Source organism: Pezoporus flaviventris, unplaced genomic scaffold (assembly GCF_033815535.1).
Source record: "Pezoporus flaviventris isolate CSIRO_AGI_PZ_B2104156 unplaced genomic scaffold, CSIRO_AGI_Pfla_v1 ptg000036l, whole genome shotgun sequence".
Classification (NCBI taxonomy): domain Eukaryota; kingdom Metazoa; phylum Chordata; class Aves; order Psittaciformes; family Psittacidae; genus Pezoporus; species Pezoporus flaviventris.
Window position 1 is genome coordinate 8,379,813 of NW_026892584.1, and position 16,796 is coordinate 8,396,608.

Here is a 16,796-nt window from a genome sequence, read left to right on the forward strand (position 1 = left end):
AAAGGTTTCTGAAAAATAGATGCATGCGTTCATTTGGATCTAATTTAGGTTTAGTAAAAATGTTAAAATTTAGCAAGCCACAGCAAAGGCACAATGGCAAATCAGACATGCCAAGAGCAGTTAGTTCTTACTTTTAAGGTGTTTAAACAAATGTGTAGTGAAATCCATTGCTTAAGGGGGAGTGAGGTGGCTGTGGTACAGAAGGTGAGGGTGCTTTAGATGGATAGGTCAACTGCTGAGCTAGAAGGGATCACATACAGGAATTAGACTGCACAATCAAACATTCATATTATAAATGGAGTGACCTTAATTTTCTACCACATGAACAGGAAACCTGATTAGTAACACAATGAGGTGTTACACTATTATAGTTACATGGAGCACAATTTAAACAACCACCTTTCTACCTCCTGTTTTTTTCTATTACTTGCATAAGTTATGCAAATAAACATTCCTGTTTGATGATAATATGGACAATCTATCTTAAAGGCAAAGTTTAACTGGAACATTTTAAGGCACACAACACTGATATACTCCAATTCAGCCCTGCTTTTAAAACTGCACTTTTGGAATAGCACCTATCTTTGCTAATTTGATTTCAAGATTTCACTTGAGGTTGTACAGCTTTTCAAAATTTCCACTGTTATATGCCAATGAGCAGAAATAAAAAGAATATATAGAAAAATTACAAAAAATTTTACATATTTTGCTTAGTACAGTGCCTGATACAGAAAATCATTTTCAGGTCTCAGATGAAACTGCAGGATAAAGAATACACTGATTAAAACTATCCTTGTTTATAAAAATGAGTAATGGTATAGTGTTTAAAGACAATAATCATAAAACTAAAGCCACTGAAACTCAATCTTAAATCCTGCTTTCACATTTTGGAGGGCCAAAGGCAAACCCAATTCCAAACCACACAATTTAGGAAATCAATTCTTGATACTCCTGCATTTGATTTGAATCTTCCAGATTCTTGGCATGATTTCCATTTAGGTGGTTGATTTCTTACTAGGAACAGAGGAACTCTAAAATGCTACTTTACAAGGACTAGATAAATGTACAATTTATATTAAAAGATTTATATTATCATAGTATCTTAACATAACTACTTCCTCCTGAAAAATGGGAAAAGTTAAGCTTCACAGTGTTTCTTATAAGCAAATCTTTGTAAAAAATGTAGTAATTAGTTTTGGGTATTCAGATATGGTCCGCTTTGTCAACAAGGAGCATATGACAACCCACACTTTAAAAATCAAACTGCAAAAATAAAAATGTGAAGGAATCTGTGAAATTCAAATAAATGAGAATGTATAATGTAATGTGCAAAGCATCAAATATATTTTCCTTTTGATCACATTAGATCATCAGAAAGCAGGCTGTAACTAAAAAAACCTGAACTCTTTTTATGGTTTGTATATTTTCTATCAAAATCAAACCACTGTGGGTTGTATTTTTTTTAGAATTCCTTGAAAGGTGTTTGTTTTTAAAGGAGTAAGTAATAATTGAAATCAAAACGAGACATGCTACAAAAACTGAAGACCTGAGACACAAGTGTGACAAGGAACATTGTGCATGCACATAAAGGTTTCTGCTTCCTTAAAGAATCAAATTGGCCACTATGTTAGGGTTTTTTAAGCATCTGAAAGGATAACTAAAGAATTAAGAAGATTCCTGTGGTTATGGATACCTAAGAATATGCAGTGATCACACTTTTGAAATAATTACAATACAAAAATGAAAGTATTTACAAAAAAATCTGTAGTAAACATAGCTACTACATTCACTATACAACATAAAAAGATTAAATCTACTTTAGTAGTGTGCAGTTATTGCAACTTCATGCACACCAGAAGTAGGTTAACTAGCCACAAGAAGACTGTTTAGTGTGGCAGGCACTCTGCTCCTGTACTAACACAAAGGAAGAATTTCAAGTATGGTCAGCATTCATACTGGCTGATTTGGATTTTGGTGCTACATTTTCCCAGTATAAGCTAGAACTCATGTGGCAAAATGCTGCGCTGGGTCATACCTCATGAAACACAAAGTCCCACTCCACAACCAAGGAGTGCGAGTCTGTTACAAGGACCTGGCTTCTAGAACTGGGACCAGATTGCCTGAAGAGAAGACTTTTGAAACAGATGCCTGACTAACCAAAAGGTTATTACTGAAATGCTCCCAAGATTCCACAATTCTGGCTTTGTTTGCTTGTTTTGGGTTTTTTCATAATGTCTAGTTTCCTCAGTGAACCATTTTATCCCTTTCAGTCAATTACCCACAGAACTCTGAAGTCTCCAGATGTATCTTGAAATTGATCCCTCAAAATCACATTCCCCTCACATTTAGCTGCTACTGCATCCGTGAGTATACAGCCACTATCAATCAACAGTCTGGTACCACAGATGCATGTTATGCATCTGGATATTGGAATAATCTGTCTTTAATGGGAAGGTCTTAGGGGTTTCTGTGGCAAGTGCCGTAAGTTTAAACTGACAACTTCAGATGAGAAATGTGCGTATTTTTTCTCCATCATAGTTGAAGTTTCCATTATTTCCATTCTCTACCAGAACAGTGAACTGTGCCAGTTATAAATGACCAGTCAGATACTTGCTAGAATAGCTGCTGCATGTATTACTGTGTGATACAAATCTCTAGACATTTTTTACTTATTTCAACTGTAAAGCAATCAAGAGTGAAATTATCACTTTTAGTAACATATTGAAAGGATCTATTAATTTCCAGGCATCAAGCAGAATTCATGAATGGCGTCTTGCTCTGACCTCTAATCCTGGACACCAGACAGAAACATGTCGGTACCTATTTTACAATGTCTTCTCTAGCCTGTTGTCTTACAGCTCAAGCTGCAAATGACTGCACTCTAATCTGCATCACCACACCAGGGAAGCCTTCTGTTAAAAAAGTTTAAAAATCCCTTTGTCTTGATTTCTTTAAGTGACAGTTCAATTTACTTTTTAAAAATGAATATAGAAATATTTAATATATTAATTAATTGAAATTTATATTTTAATCTTATTAGTAAGAGCAAGTTTCCAAGCTCTGAACTTACTGATCATACTGGCTTCTAGATATGTAGATAGTACACATCTTCGCTTTGTCTATTGGAGGCCAAATACTCAATGTAATTCTTTCGTTATCTATACACACTTTTCACTATTTTGAATATGAATCACTGAAAGTCTCTCTTTCACTAGGAGTTCAGCAACAACCCCACACAACTTTAGAAGCTGGTAAGAAATAGCTGTTATTTTGTAGATAACTAAGTATTACCTGCCACCTCCTTGCTCCTCTGAGAGGCTTCAGAAGCCAAAGCGTATGATATGGTAATGATGCGCTCCTGCTCTTGCAGCTGTGAATCTAAATCAACCGAGTTGTGTTTGTCCTGGGCAACAGTAGGCTGTAGATTGTGCATACTAGTGGGAAAGTGCAAAACAACATTAACATTCACAAACATAAAAAAGAATCTACCATGCAGATGAGAACAAGCTTGAACTCATACAGCAGTTTTCAGATCTCATCTATCAAGCTCCGTATTTTATTAACATTCTCTAAAGCAGTGTCAGATATTGTATGTTAATGACTACAGCAGAGACAAATGATGCAGACATTACACATTCAGTCACAATTTTTGCATAGCCTTCATTACACCTGAAAGTCCCTTGTTGTAAATACGGTGTTTACATGAAAGCACTACCAAAAATGCTATTTATTTGAAGCTGTTCATAAAAGTTCTTTGTAGTGCCTGGAGGAGAATGCATATAACCTGGCTGTCCTCAGGCACATCCTCTTTAATTGCCTTCCAAAGAGACATCAGATACTTGAGGTAATCAAATTCTTGAATGTTTTAGCTGACTCTACATTAGCTGTAAGTAGCCAAAAGTGTTCTTTCAGAACTCCAGCTCTCTGGAGACAACAGGAACTTGCTCTCACACTGACTTTTATTCTTCTTTTGGCCAGATCTGGCCTTTCCATCCTCCTCACTTACCAGTTGTTTGGTAAGGACTTGCTACTATTTTAGCATGATCTGAACAAGAAAATGGACACTTACAAAATTCGTCATGATCTCTGTCACCCTGTTTTACAAAGGAGCTTTAAGTATACTATATAAATTCTGAGTGCATTTTCTAAAAGCCACGTTACACTTAGATGATCCAATAGGAATTAAACTATTGTATGAAGTTAGTTCCCAATGTTTAACACCAGGCACTACATAAGATTTGGGAAAAACACCAAAACCCAACCTTGATTTAGTAAGAATATTCTTTATCTTTTCTGCTTTACGCTGCCTTGCTGCCAGTTCTTCTGTAGAAAGAGGCTCTTCTGGCTCTAGTTCAACATAGCGTTCTGGAATTGCAACCTTCTTGGGTTTTGACAACTGAGGAAAGAAAAAAAAAAGCATCAACTTTTTAATAATAAAGATTTTTTTAAAAATTGAGATGAATTCTCAATTTTTTTAAGGCATGGGTTTTCACAGTCAGTACATGCACCTGATGCTAAACATTCCCTTTAGATATGAGCTGCTGCGCTTTTAACGGTGTCTTTTACCTCTGATTCATTTTACTTTAGAAGAACAAATATTAAAGGGATTACAAAAGAAATCAGAATCAACAAGGAACCCTTCTTCAGCTGAGGCACAGAGCCCAAAGTTGGAAACTGCCTAAAGCTGTTACAGTACAAAGAAGCAACCACTACAAGACTGACTGGACAACCTGAGATTTTAATGTCATGATATTTATGTCATGCCAGCAAGGACTTCCTACAACTGAACAGAAGTATCAATTAGAGTTTTAACCAAGGGTATCATTCTTTTGAGACTGTATAATCTTCTTCTATGAGCAGCAGAGGAGGAAAAAGGAGGGGAAGGGAAAGACAAACAGTAATTTGCAATCATCTGAGGAAATACCTGGACTATAAAATCTGAAATCCTAGGTATTCAGAAGTTGCCTAGGAAACTGACCCAGAAAAACACTAACATTGTGCAATTTTAACAACATACTGCATGCACAGAATCCTGTAGATTGAAAATTTTAATATGATTACATTACAAAAGCTAGCAACAAGTTTTTGTTAGGATCAGTTTCATTGTGGGAAAGTTTTGTTACTCATAACAGAACTAAATCACCCAATGCAAATTCAGTTTACAAATGGACTCTGAAGACCAAGTCTTATTATAGAACATACTACTTTTGAAAAGCACAAATAGAGCATGTGTGAATAAAGAAAAGTAAATAAATGAGAACCCTCTTGTCCTCTTTGGATATTTGTTGGAATGCTCATGAAGTGACAATTTCTCAAAATTCAAAGTTTCAAATAAAAAAAATTCTAAATTTTTCACTACTGATTTTAGCTCACACTAATTCAATGGCATATGTAAAGTGGTCTGACCTAACCCCCAGTGATTAGGCTCAGTAATTTGCAGGCAATCATAGGCCCAAAGCACACAATACAGTCATGCGCCCTCAACCACATTAAAACCACAACCTCAAATTTTTACACTTCTTTCTCAGTAAACCCAAGGCTAATGCTTCCTGAAAAATCCTGTATTTCCACTACACTTCCTTACTTCCAAATCCAACTCCCCTCCAGAGCTCTGTAGATATATATAATACATATATATATATTTAAAACAAATTTATATAACTATCTCCATACTATAAATAAGCCAGATCAGGTCATCCTGCCACTTCAAGAATAACAAACTCGGTTACCATATGAACAGCAGATTTATTAGCTTTAAGGACACAACTGAGTACATTTCCGTATGAGACACAGAAATACCTCAGGTACAGAAATGTCTGTAAGGTGAAGAGGATGGGTACATGAAATGGAAAAGGAGACAACCTGGGTAACCTGAGAAAAGTTTTACATTCAGAGCTTCAGACTTGTTTCAGTTTCTCTGAAGTAGAACAGAAATGCCTATAAGCAAAAATGTTTCCTACTGTAGGCTTAAGGTCTAATTCAGATGTATGATGTGGTTCACATAGCCCTGCAGGCCTTCTGGAAAAAAAAAATTTAATAGGAAAGTGCAACAAGGGAAGGCAATACAATGAAAGTATATTTTCAGTTTCTGAAATTTACAGGAGCACTGCATTTTCTCTAGAAAATGTACAGAGATTAACTGAAAGATACATTAATTCATAGAGATCAACAGCTAATTGCTCACAGATTCAACCTCTTACAAATCATAAATTGCCAACATCTTTCAGAAGAGTATAAGTGCTCAATAGTGTAATTACTATAATTTTACTGATTTTACACAATGCATAGTACCTACTGAAATCTTTCCATTTGCTATATTCTTTCTTTTCCACCAGATGGCTCAATCGCATTTCAAACAAGTAATTTACACCGTTAGTAGTGCTAAAAAAGAATTACTGGCCAGAACACCAAGTAAGTAATTTGAAAAGATGACAGAAAAGTGTTTTCTGTTCTGACCAGAATAAAGCAGCTCTCCCTCTTCTCTACCATATTTTACCATCAGCATGAAGAGTAAGGTAGCTGTGGGGAACTAACTTTTCCTTCATTGCTGTTTCTTATTTTCAAATACTCTGGATGTTTGGAGGTTTGTTGTTTTTTTCCCTATTTATTCTATTTATATAATATTCCCTTACTTAATCACTTTTTCCTGAAATACATGTTTCAAACAGTAGAGCCAATGTTTCGATTTCTTCTGCTAAAACACAACATGAACACAAACCTGGCAGAAATTCTAAGTGCCAGGCTATAAATTTTTAATGCCCAAAAGACTCCTTTTAGTTCAAATTTTCAGCTAACTTTTGAAAGAAAAGAGAATTCATTGCCTAAAACTTTGAAAGGTTAATATTTTGGGGCATAGAATAGAGGGCAAAAAATTGTGACTGTTACCTCTCTGCTAATATCTAAATCATAGTCTTGAGGCTCCAGGTCTGTCTCTGTCACTGCTGCTGGCTGAACTTTTAACCATTCATTTTCATCCTTGTCTTCTCCACGAATTGCCCTCTCAAGTAACTGCAAATCAAATTCTTGCTCTCGTTTCCACTGGTAATAGATACAAAACAATTAACAGCATTCAACCATACTGCCAAATTCATCATTTAGCAATGTACATTACTACTGCTAAAATATATTGTTGAAAGAATCCACAGAGCAAACCCCTTAACTGACAAGAAAAAGAAAATACAACTCTTTTTTGGCATATGCAGGCAGGAAATTTGATATTTAGCTATGCTACACAGATTTTGGAGCATTATTTAATTTTGTAGTTAATGGTCAGCAGTATTAAATTCTAACAAATATATTAATCACAATTTCACATAAGCTGATTAACACGGAACTAACCACACAAACATTTTCGGAAGCCAAATGTCACTACAAGTGTGTCTACAGACTGACAGATTAATCTTAGGCATTCTAAACAGGCAGTGTAGTGTGAATTTGAATCACTACACTGAAATGGTATTTATATTGCAGGTTGAGACTTAAAACTTGAAAATTTTATGTATCTTTTTAGAATAATACCTAGTGTTTAAAACTGATAATATTGTATGTACTAGCATTAACTTGCCTTGAATTCAAAAATAAAAATTTAGTAACTTCTAAGCTCTTCTGACTTTACTAAAAAGCAGTATCTAACTACTTGCAAGGATAAAAAAAATCTTTCACATAGTCTTTACAAGGTAAGTCTGGAGCAATAATAAATTCGGAACATTAAAATTAAGCAGCATAATTTAGTTCCCAAATCATTGCATAGTAGCTCCTTCACAACTACACACAATGCAGCTGCATATAAATTCATGCTTAAGAACACTACCAACACTTTCTTATTCAAAAAATTAAGTTCAGTTGTAGCATCATTCCATCCAGCAGATCTCATCGGCTTTGCCATACAGATTTAAAGCATAGTATTAAAAGCAGTGGGAAAGAGAAGGGACAAAAAAGAACAACAACAAACAAATTACCCCTCAAGCATTTGAGGGTATCAATAAGAGAATTATAGAAGAATTATGTTTCCTTAAAGTATCTCCAGGATTTCTGCTACAAATCTTTTGCTGAAGTTTGAACTCCATGTGAAGTCCTTAGACTTCATTATGCTACCTGCATCAATACATCTAATTGAAACCTATTCATGCACAAGCTCTCAATATTCACTCAGAAGATACATATATTCCATTTATATTTTAAAAGTTAAATAGCTAAAAGGCAATTATATCTCAAAAAATTAAGATTTTTTTTCTTTACAGAATTCAAAAGAGAAAAAAATGTTTTCTCATACAAGTACTCCAAACTCATTCTTCTACTCATATTCGAACCAGGCCTGATTGACATAGTATATTTTAAATACACAGTATTGCTTTCAAGTTATTGTATATAGATAAGAAAAACATCAAACCATTCTTATGAAGCAGAATTTTTATTGGCTTTGATGTTGCAATTTTACATTAAAAAGGCATTGCATATAACAAATAAATTCATGTACTGTGATCAATACTTAAAATGTCATACTACACTTGAGAACTGACCAATTAAAAATTAAAGTTACACGTACAATGTATGTTTAAAGCAAATGTTACATACTGAGCAGCACTTCAATTATACATTTAAATGTTTGCCACTTTGGCTGCTAAATAATTGTAATGCTGTAAGTAATTGTGCTATCAAACATGCTTTTTGTGTATTGAAGCCCTACAGGTACAAGAGATGAGCTCTACAAAACATTGCTTGGGCTCAAAGATTCTATTTTAAATTTTTACAGCAAGAAAAAGACCAAGATGGCACCCAAATTTATAGATAAGGCGTTTGCCACAAATGTTAATGAGTGATGCAAAAATATTTAAATTCAACTTGTGTATGTTATGTAAGTCAGGAAACAGAAAAAGCTCAGATTTACTTCTAATTCAAATATGCAAATAAGAGTGATACCATATTTCTACAGGTTCCCGAACATTATGCGCTATCTTTAATAAATTTATGATTGCAAAACAGAAGACAAAATTGACGAATGTCTCCCAGTAGTGCACTCGTATTTACTGGGAAAGTAAATACAAATAACTGGCTGTAAATTAGTGCTACTGAGCAGTGGGAATGAAAGGCTGAATATTACAGGGGTTTTAATGCTAGCAGTTGAGGCACATACTAAATGCAATTAAGCCTGGTAAAAATTGAGTAGTCCAGTTAGAAATTTTAAAATAACTACAAAATTCTACAAATTAAAAACAAGCAAACAAAAGAAAAAAAAAATAAAAGAGGCATTAGGTATGATGAGTGACAAATCTAAAAGCAAGAGATCTTGTGCAATGAATTAGGTAAAACAAGGTGATCATTCTAAAGCTCTAGTGGACCAAATAAAAAAATAATTTAAGAGACCACAGCATAAGTGCAATTACAGTACAATCTTGGTTTAGCACCAAGTGAGCGACTGGGTAACTTCACCAATTAGAATTGCTTTGGTTAGTATCCAAAATGTATCATTACAAACTTATCATCTGTACAGTATTTTACCTCAGAACGCAACAAAAATACTTTTCTTCAGCAGCCTAAATTTGAGCCTTATTAGAATATTCTACATTTTAAGCTTTAAAGAAGAATTTGTATCAAACACATTAGCTCTTACATAAATTTCCAATCAGCATGATTAAAGTTGATTACACATTTATAAGCTTTTTTACGAAAACAAACACTACCTGTGTCTGGTATTACCACGACTATCTTGCAGCCTGATTTATGAATTAGAAAGAAAAATACCCATGGTGAAAAAGAACATTCTAAAAGGCCCATTCCATTATGAAGGACTTTTAAAATTGTACAAGCTTCTTACACTTTCTAAATACAATTCCAATAAAAACCAACCATGTCTCTAAAATCACTCAGCACACTAACCTCTGACCAACTTACCTGCTGAACCTGCTACATACACTGTAACTACTAGTAAGAAAAGATCATCTGTTACTCACTCTCTGAACTCATTTTATACTGTATAACACTAATTTAATTAGATTAGAAGCATCACACATACTCAAGTGAAAGTGCTTGCTAGGAAAAAAAAAAAAAACAAAGATATTTTTAGTTTAGTCCTTTTAAGGCACATCTAACATACTGAGCCTATGTCTGCAGAAATGGGCCTGATGAAAGATCGAGATGAAACAGACTGCCTTTCTCCTTGGCTAAGAGTTCTCTTGCGTTCACGAACTAATGCCTTCTGATGTCGCTTCATTCTTTCTAGTTGTTCCTCTGCACTCATCTTGCCTCTTTGGTGGTCTCCAGAGTATAAACGTTCCAAGGCACTCTTTGGTCTTTCCTGTAGAAGTCACAATACGCACAAAACACATGTTGTAATCAATACTTTATACGAAGTATACAAAAATTGAACTCTTTATCCTACCTTATTACTAAATTAACCTGATTTTGTTCTTTTCAACCCTACATTTTCTGTTAATAGTGCTGATTTTGGTTCTAAACATTGTTTTATATGTCTCTTTCAAATGCATTAAGTTGTCTGTCTTCCCAATTCATTTAAGAAAGTAAAAATGGAGATTTTATTAGATCACAGGTGTTCGCCATCTCCCACGCTACTACAATCCCACTTCCTGCAGTGCAAAATACACTCTGGGCTTAAAAATTTATAATGGTTCAGACATTTGCCTACAGATGTTATTTTAAAACTTACCTTGGACCTATCCCTTCGAAGTGTTGCAAATGATGAAATGGTAGATGATTGGTGCAACCTGGAAGTTGATCCAGATAAACCTTTATCAGGAAAAAGAGAATGCTTTAAACCAAAATTACAGACATAAAGAAGTGTCAGATGTTTAAGTTATCATGCTTTTTCTGCAACATTCTGGTTACTTTATTTCAGCCTAAAGTAATATTTCAGGTCATTATTGATCAAAATTCAGAAAGATATACAGTAATTTAGAAGGTTATATTACATGAGGTACGAGGTGAACTCAGTTGTACAACAGTAGATAAGCCATACAAATAATCACATCTATGAAGAAAATCAACCCTCAACATTCACAGGAAAGAAATAAGAAGAGAATGGCTAAGAAATTAATTTCTTTTCCCCAAGTATCCCCTCTATCCTCATTTGTGAAGCTTACAGGACTGTAGCACAGTGGGGATGGAATGTTAAGTCACATTTAGTGTCTGGGGCTATTGTACTCATATTCTTTATTGCTTTCATTTCAATGACAATACAAGTGTTTTTATAAAATACTTAAGTTTGTAAAAGATCACACAGAAATTATGAGGAAAACTCACTCGGAATACAGGAAACATTCTAATAGCTAATTTCATGGTTTGCTATGTTCTTGTTTTTTAAGCACTATATATTAAGTTGCTTTGCAGAAGTCTGCTTGTCTGTAACATTAAACCATTAAAATGAACAAAATCTGTAGACTTTCAAAGCATTGTATATTTAATCTAAAAATAATGGTCTGATGACAAAGACCGTCTTCACAAACTCCTAGGAGAGAAAAGCTCCTATGCACACAGTACTATTAAAAATCAACTACAAGTACTGTTAAAAATCAACTACATAAATTCCTGGCTTACCACGGGTAGGTAATGTCTGGTATCTACTGTCAGAGCTTATTAAAACACTGGAAGGTTGGCTGAGGTCACCGCCTATTGTTGCCAGTTCTGGTTCACTCATGTATGAACGCAGTTCCACCTATACAGAAAAATACTCATCAGTCTTTGTATTTTACAGACAGTAATATATTTTATTATAGGTTCATACCTATAACAGGGTCATGCATCTTTAAAGTGCAGGTGTTTAGGTGTATGAGTGCTCACCCTGTAATCTCCATTTACATACTGTCCAAGTTCTCTGTCTCTTTTCCTTTCATCTGACTGACGCTTCAGGCCCCTCACTGATGTGTGTCTGATGACAGTGGCTTCTCTTGGGAGAGGTGGAACAGCTGGTGGCTGATCATCAGGACTGTACAACTGAGGGAGAGGAGGTCTGGGCGGTGCTTCATCTTCCTGGTAACAGGAAAACACAGGTTTTTGGCAAACAATCTGAAAACAGTCTGGCATAAACTGATTGAAATTTTACTACATTATATGAGTTACTTGTGACTGCTTTAGCATGCTCTCCTCTAAACACACCAGCAGCTTGAGGTTTTAAAAAGCAAACAAGACCCAAGAAAGTAAACAACTAATCAACCACAAAGCATTACCAAGGAAGATTCTGTATTGGTATGTCCTAAACCAGCATATGGCTACTGCATAAAACTCTAGATTAGGGACATATCTCTTCTGCTGCAAGTGCTATTGCTCAATTTCAATACAAATACCTTAAGAGTCTCCCTGCTCTGCCTCCACAGTGTTTGCACTTTGTAACCATGAAACCTTCACTGTTTCTGCCAGATGTACCTGGAAATCTTGGGGAAGGAATCTCACAAGAGCAGTACTTACAACCTTTGGCTTGAGCTTAATTGGTGACTGAAGAGGTGGCTCGATTTTTTTCAGCTGCTGTGCTTGGTGCTGTGTTCTGGTCTGGAAATAAGGCTGTGGATACAGCCTAACCTCCAGAGACGATTTAACAGGACTGGGTGGAGGGCTTTGCGGAACTGAAAGTTTGCTATCTGCAGTTGCAAGGGAAGCTGGTAAGGAAGGCACTGATGGCTGAGAAAATGAAGGCACTATTTTTCTCTCTATGGGAGAAATATGCAAATGTGTTAGGTGTTGTTTCTTATCAATAATTTTCAGAAGAATAGCAATTAACATTCTGAGACTTCATAAAATGGCCCTAATACTCTGCACATTGCTTTGATCACAAACAGGGGAGGGTGGGGGGGTTGATATAAAAATGTTTGATTGTCAGATTGCAGGAAGGGTATAAACATCTTCTTGATGAGGATTCAAACAACTCTTTCAGGATAAATATAAAACACACACTTTAATATCATCCAGTAAAACTCCTTGGAGATGGTACTGGGAGGGAAGGAAGGAAAAGCCCAAGAGTCATATGACGTCAGTTCATAGGCTGCATTTGGCCCCATGCAACAGATTCTGTATGATATCTACAGATTTGGACAAGGCAAAACACTCATAGTCATACCTTAAATAAAATCTCACCATCTCAGAACTATTTTATCTCTGTATCTAAAAGGTGAGCAAAGATACTTTAAAGTGAATTTACAGTAGGTATTAACTGTCTTGCTGCCCCAATGCTTAGGTCTTTTCTTTGAAACATAAGGTAATTGAAATGCAGACCACACACACTTCTCCTTCCATAGTTGATGTTGTTGCTTTGCCCACCAAACACCTCCCTGAAAGGGGAGGAAGGGAGAAAGTAACTGCATCAACACAGCAGCCCCTGGGCAGAATGCAGAATAGATGCTATGCTGGTGTTAGCCCGGCATACGACAGAAGCTCTTTCTGAAACTTGAAGAATTTAGACCACTATTATTGTTCCCTTTCTCTGGCTTGTTACATTTTTGTTCACCAGTATATAAAAGAAAAAACAACTAAAAACCTCTTTGCCACCTCAACAAAATACCACCAGGTGAATGTGCTCAATCAACAGAGATTACTGACACTACCAATAGCAAAATTAACTGGATTTTCTGCAGTAGAACAAACTTCTAGACTATTTGTGCAGACCCACAGATTCAGCTGCTTGTTTTTTTATGCTTTAATTATGTTCTACTTACCTGGATTCTTGATGGAGTCTACTATGGTTTTGTAATTTGCTTTATTTGCACTCAAACCAGCTGTAACATCTTCAATTCTCCACAAGTCTTTTTGTATTTGTGTTTTCTCCTGATGGTTGTAGTAAAAGAAAAAAAAAGAAAAGGCAATTGTATCTCCATGTTATTTTATCATGGGTTTATCCTTTTCACACGAAAACCAAACTAATGTTTCAGAACTTACATAAAAACTTAGAAGTCTAGAAATCAGTTAAATAATTATTTTAAAATTAGAAATCAAAAAGAAAAATCAACCAAACACCCACCACTAAAGAAAAAAAACAAAAACAACCCAGCAAAAACCAAACCAAAACCAAAACCCATTAACAAACCAACATATCTCGCCCATAAACTTTATTAGAGTATTTTCTGAGTCTTGGAAGACTTCCTATGGAAGATTCAGGGAAAGAGAGACCTCTACGTCTTCTTCTACAATCTTATGCAGGCTACAAAACCCTAGTTTAATGTTTTGCACAAAATGAGCTTACAGAACATTTTCATTTGGATTTTGTTCTTAAATCCTATACTAACACACTTGAGACTGCTAAGGCAGCTATACCAAACTCATCTTAATATATTTAGAGGAAGTGTCCAACATTAAAAAGGAAAAAAGTAAGTATAGTCACCCTAAATATTGCTGTGCACTTCCTTTTATTGGATGAAATATAAAACCAGAATTAACTCAGAAGAGCTGAGAAACTTAATTTCTTCTTATATTTGAGTTGCTAGGCCTACTGGCCATAATGTATTATAGGTTGAAACAATATACTGCTGCTGTTCCAGGATTTGGTGTCATCTTGCATCGTATTTGCTTTACCAAGATTTCCAGGAGGAAAGAAAGGGAAGCTCTGTTTACAGTCTGGACTCTGCCTTTGATTGCATCTTGCAGCTAGTGGCCTTGGCTACTGAAGCCACCACTTCAGTCAGATGTTCACTGCAAGCATCATAAATAGCTATTCTCATCTACTTCATCAAAGCCTGGTAATTCTGCTTTCAAAAATTTACTTTAAGAATAAACTTAGTAAAATCAAGACAAAACCAGTATTATTAAGGAAAGCAGAAGGCAGTGAAACACTCCAGTTAAGAATTGCTTTACAAACTGCTCAGGAACTCTAGAAATCCATCACTTGCCATGAGTTGCAAAATAACCACTAATTAATCCTATAAGCCTGAAAGAGAAAAACTTCAGTAAAAGCTCTTACACCTCATAGAGCTAAGGAAGGCATATAAATTGCTTTCCACTTTCTGTCTTTGATCAGAAAATATGTTCAGCCAGGTTACAGATCAGCAAGCAGGGTGCCAAGAACACAAACATTTAAATGATGGAAAACATCATTTGCCTGTAGTAAACTCACTCGATAGATGGGATGCATCTTGAAAGATTGCCAGAATACAAACTATAAATTTGCACATTTCATTTCATTTTTCTGAGATTAATCATACTACAAGGAACCAAATGATGGATTTACAATAATCAAGCCTCAGAACTGGTTAAAAAAAAAAACAAACCCAAACCAGACACAACAAAACAACCCATGTGTACAAAAAAATCCTGCTTCTGAAACTACTCAGAAAATGTTCTATTAGTAATATACGAAAGCCAGGATATCTTCTAATATTATTTCTTCCCATTAGTTAAACATTGATGTGAAGAGAATATTTTAGATCAAAAATGGACTAGATCTAAAAGATAAACAGATGAATTTGTTTTTAAATTACAAAAGCCAAGATTGTTCTTTACAAAAGGGTATAAATATATTTTATAGGCAAGCATTAAAAGGTAACTTGGAGAGATAAATTGATTTCTCTAGCTTCCTTCACATAGAAACATAATCCAGAATGATTTATAAAACAAGAGGAGAAACACCAGCTAAAAAGTCATCACTGGCAAAATACATCTGTTCATTTCAGTATGCTCAGATCCCCCCAACCCTTCAGCAAAAGACAATGAACCTACACTTATAACCTAGATTTACTCTGACCAAGCTGCTTGAAACATTCAGTTTTCAACCTCTTAATTAATGCTATATAGAAACAACACTAACTGTTTACTACAGCAACTTGAGCCTGTAAATTTACAGAATTTTTAATAATATTCCAGGCAGACTGCATTTTTAAAAAATACAGTATGTATTAATGTAGTACTGCTGGAAAATACTAGATAAATGACCTTGAGTCCACATACCCTTCGGCAGAGATTAAAAAACTTCTAATTATGGATACTTCAAGTGAGACGTTTTTGAAGGAGTATAGTTTTAAGAATATTCAGTGCTTTCTGAAATAATTATCTCTCATTAATATCTCCAAAAAACTTACTCAGAAACACAGTTTTATATCTTAGACAAACATCTATACATACATACATATACATAAACATACACAAAACACACAACATGCACATGTTTGTGTGTGTGCATGTGCATTTTGTTAAAAGTATGCATGCATATGACAATATGAGGTGTTAATAAAACTGAATTAACTCGGTTAATTCACTGCATTGCTGAATCACATACCACACATCCAGTATTTTAGGCATGCTCAATGCAGAATGGGAAATTGTTCCTTTAATAAAGTGTATTTTGATTAAGCCTGTAATTTCCCTTTGTTAAGCGAAATAATTTTATACAGGGATGATTTTATTCTAAAATACCCCTGGGATTATTTGGAAGGATGGATTCTACAGCTGAGTTGAATTAACAATATTTTGGCTCTAGAAACTGAATGACTCCCCCACTGCCCATAATTAAATGAAAATGGACTTTAAAGCATGATGCAATTAAAAGTTTTACAGCTCTTGCTTTGACACAAAACATATATCCATTAATAGTGAAAATAAACAGACTTCAATTTGTATCTGATATTTATTGCAAATAAATAAATTTTAACTAGTGAGCTCTTCTGGTCAGGATATTTGGAACAGTAGACTAAGATTTCAGCAAAATATATACGTTAGCTTTGTTCCTTATATTTTGTCATTTAAATAAAACTGTTCTGCTTAAACACAGGAAAAATTATTTGGACTATATTCCCTGCTTTAATAATAAAATCACCAGTTGTAAGCAGGTATGTAGAAATAATCTGGTGTGCCACATTCAGTTCAGC

At 34.9% G+C, this 16,796-nt stretch overlaps 1 protein-coding gene across 1 annotated transcript in view; it reads right to left on the minus strand.

Annotated features, from left to right (window-relative positions):
• PLEKHA7 (pleckstrin homology domain containing A7) overlaps positions 1-16,796 on the minus strand; it is a 163,823-nt gene that overhangs the window by 3,096 nt on the left and 143,931 nt on the right. Inside the window, exons 19-28 of the mRNA XM_061464260.1 lie at positions 13,659-13,767; positions 12,418-12,656; positions 11,794-11,982; positions 11,551-11,668; positions 10,664-10,743; positions 10,094-10,294; positions 6,886-7,038; positions 4,263-4,396; positions 3,292-3,434; positions 132-240 (exon numbers count right to left, since the gene is read on the minus strand). Coding sequence (XP_061320244.1) covers positions 143-240; positions 3,292-3,434; positions 4,263-4,396; positions 6,886-7,038; positions 10,094-10,294; positions 10,664-10,743; positions 11,551-11,668; positions 11,794-11,982; positions 12,418-12,656; positions 13,659-13,767 — 1,464 coding nt within the window. The 3' untranslated portion in view covers positions 132-142. The remainder of the gene's footprint in view (positions 1-131; positions 241-3,291; positions 3,435-4,262; positions 4,397-6,885; positions 7,039-10,093; positions 10,295-10,663; positions 10,744-11,550; positions 11,669-11,793; positions 11,983-12,417; positions 12,657-13,658; positions 13,768-16,796) is intronic.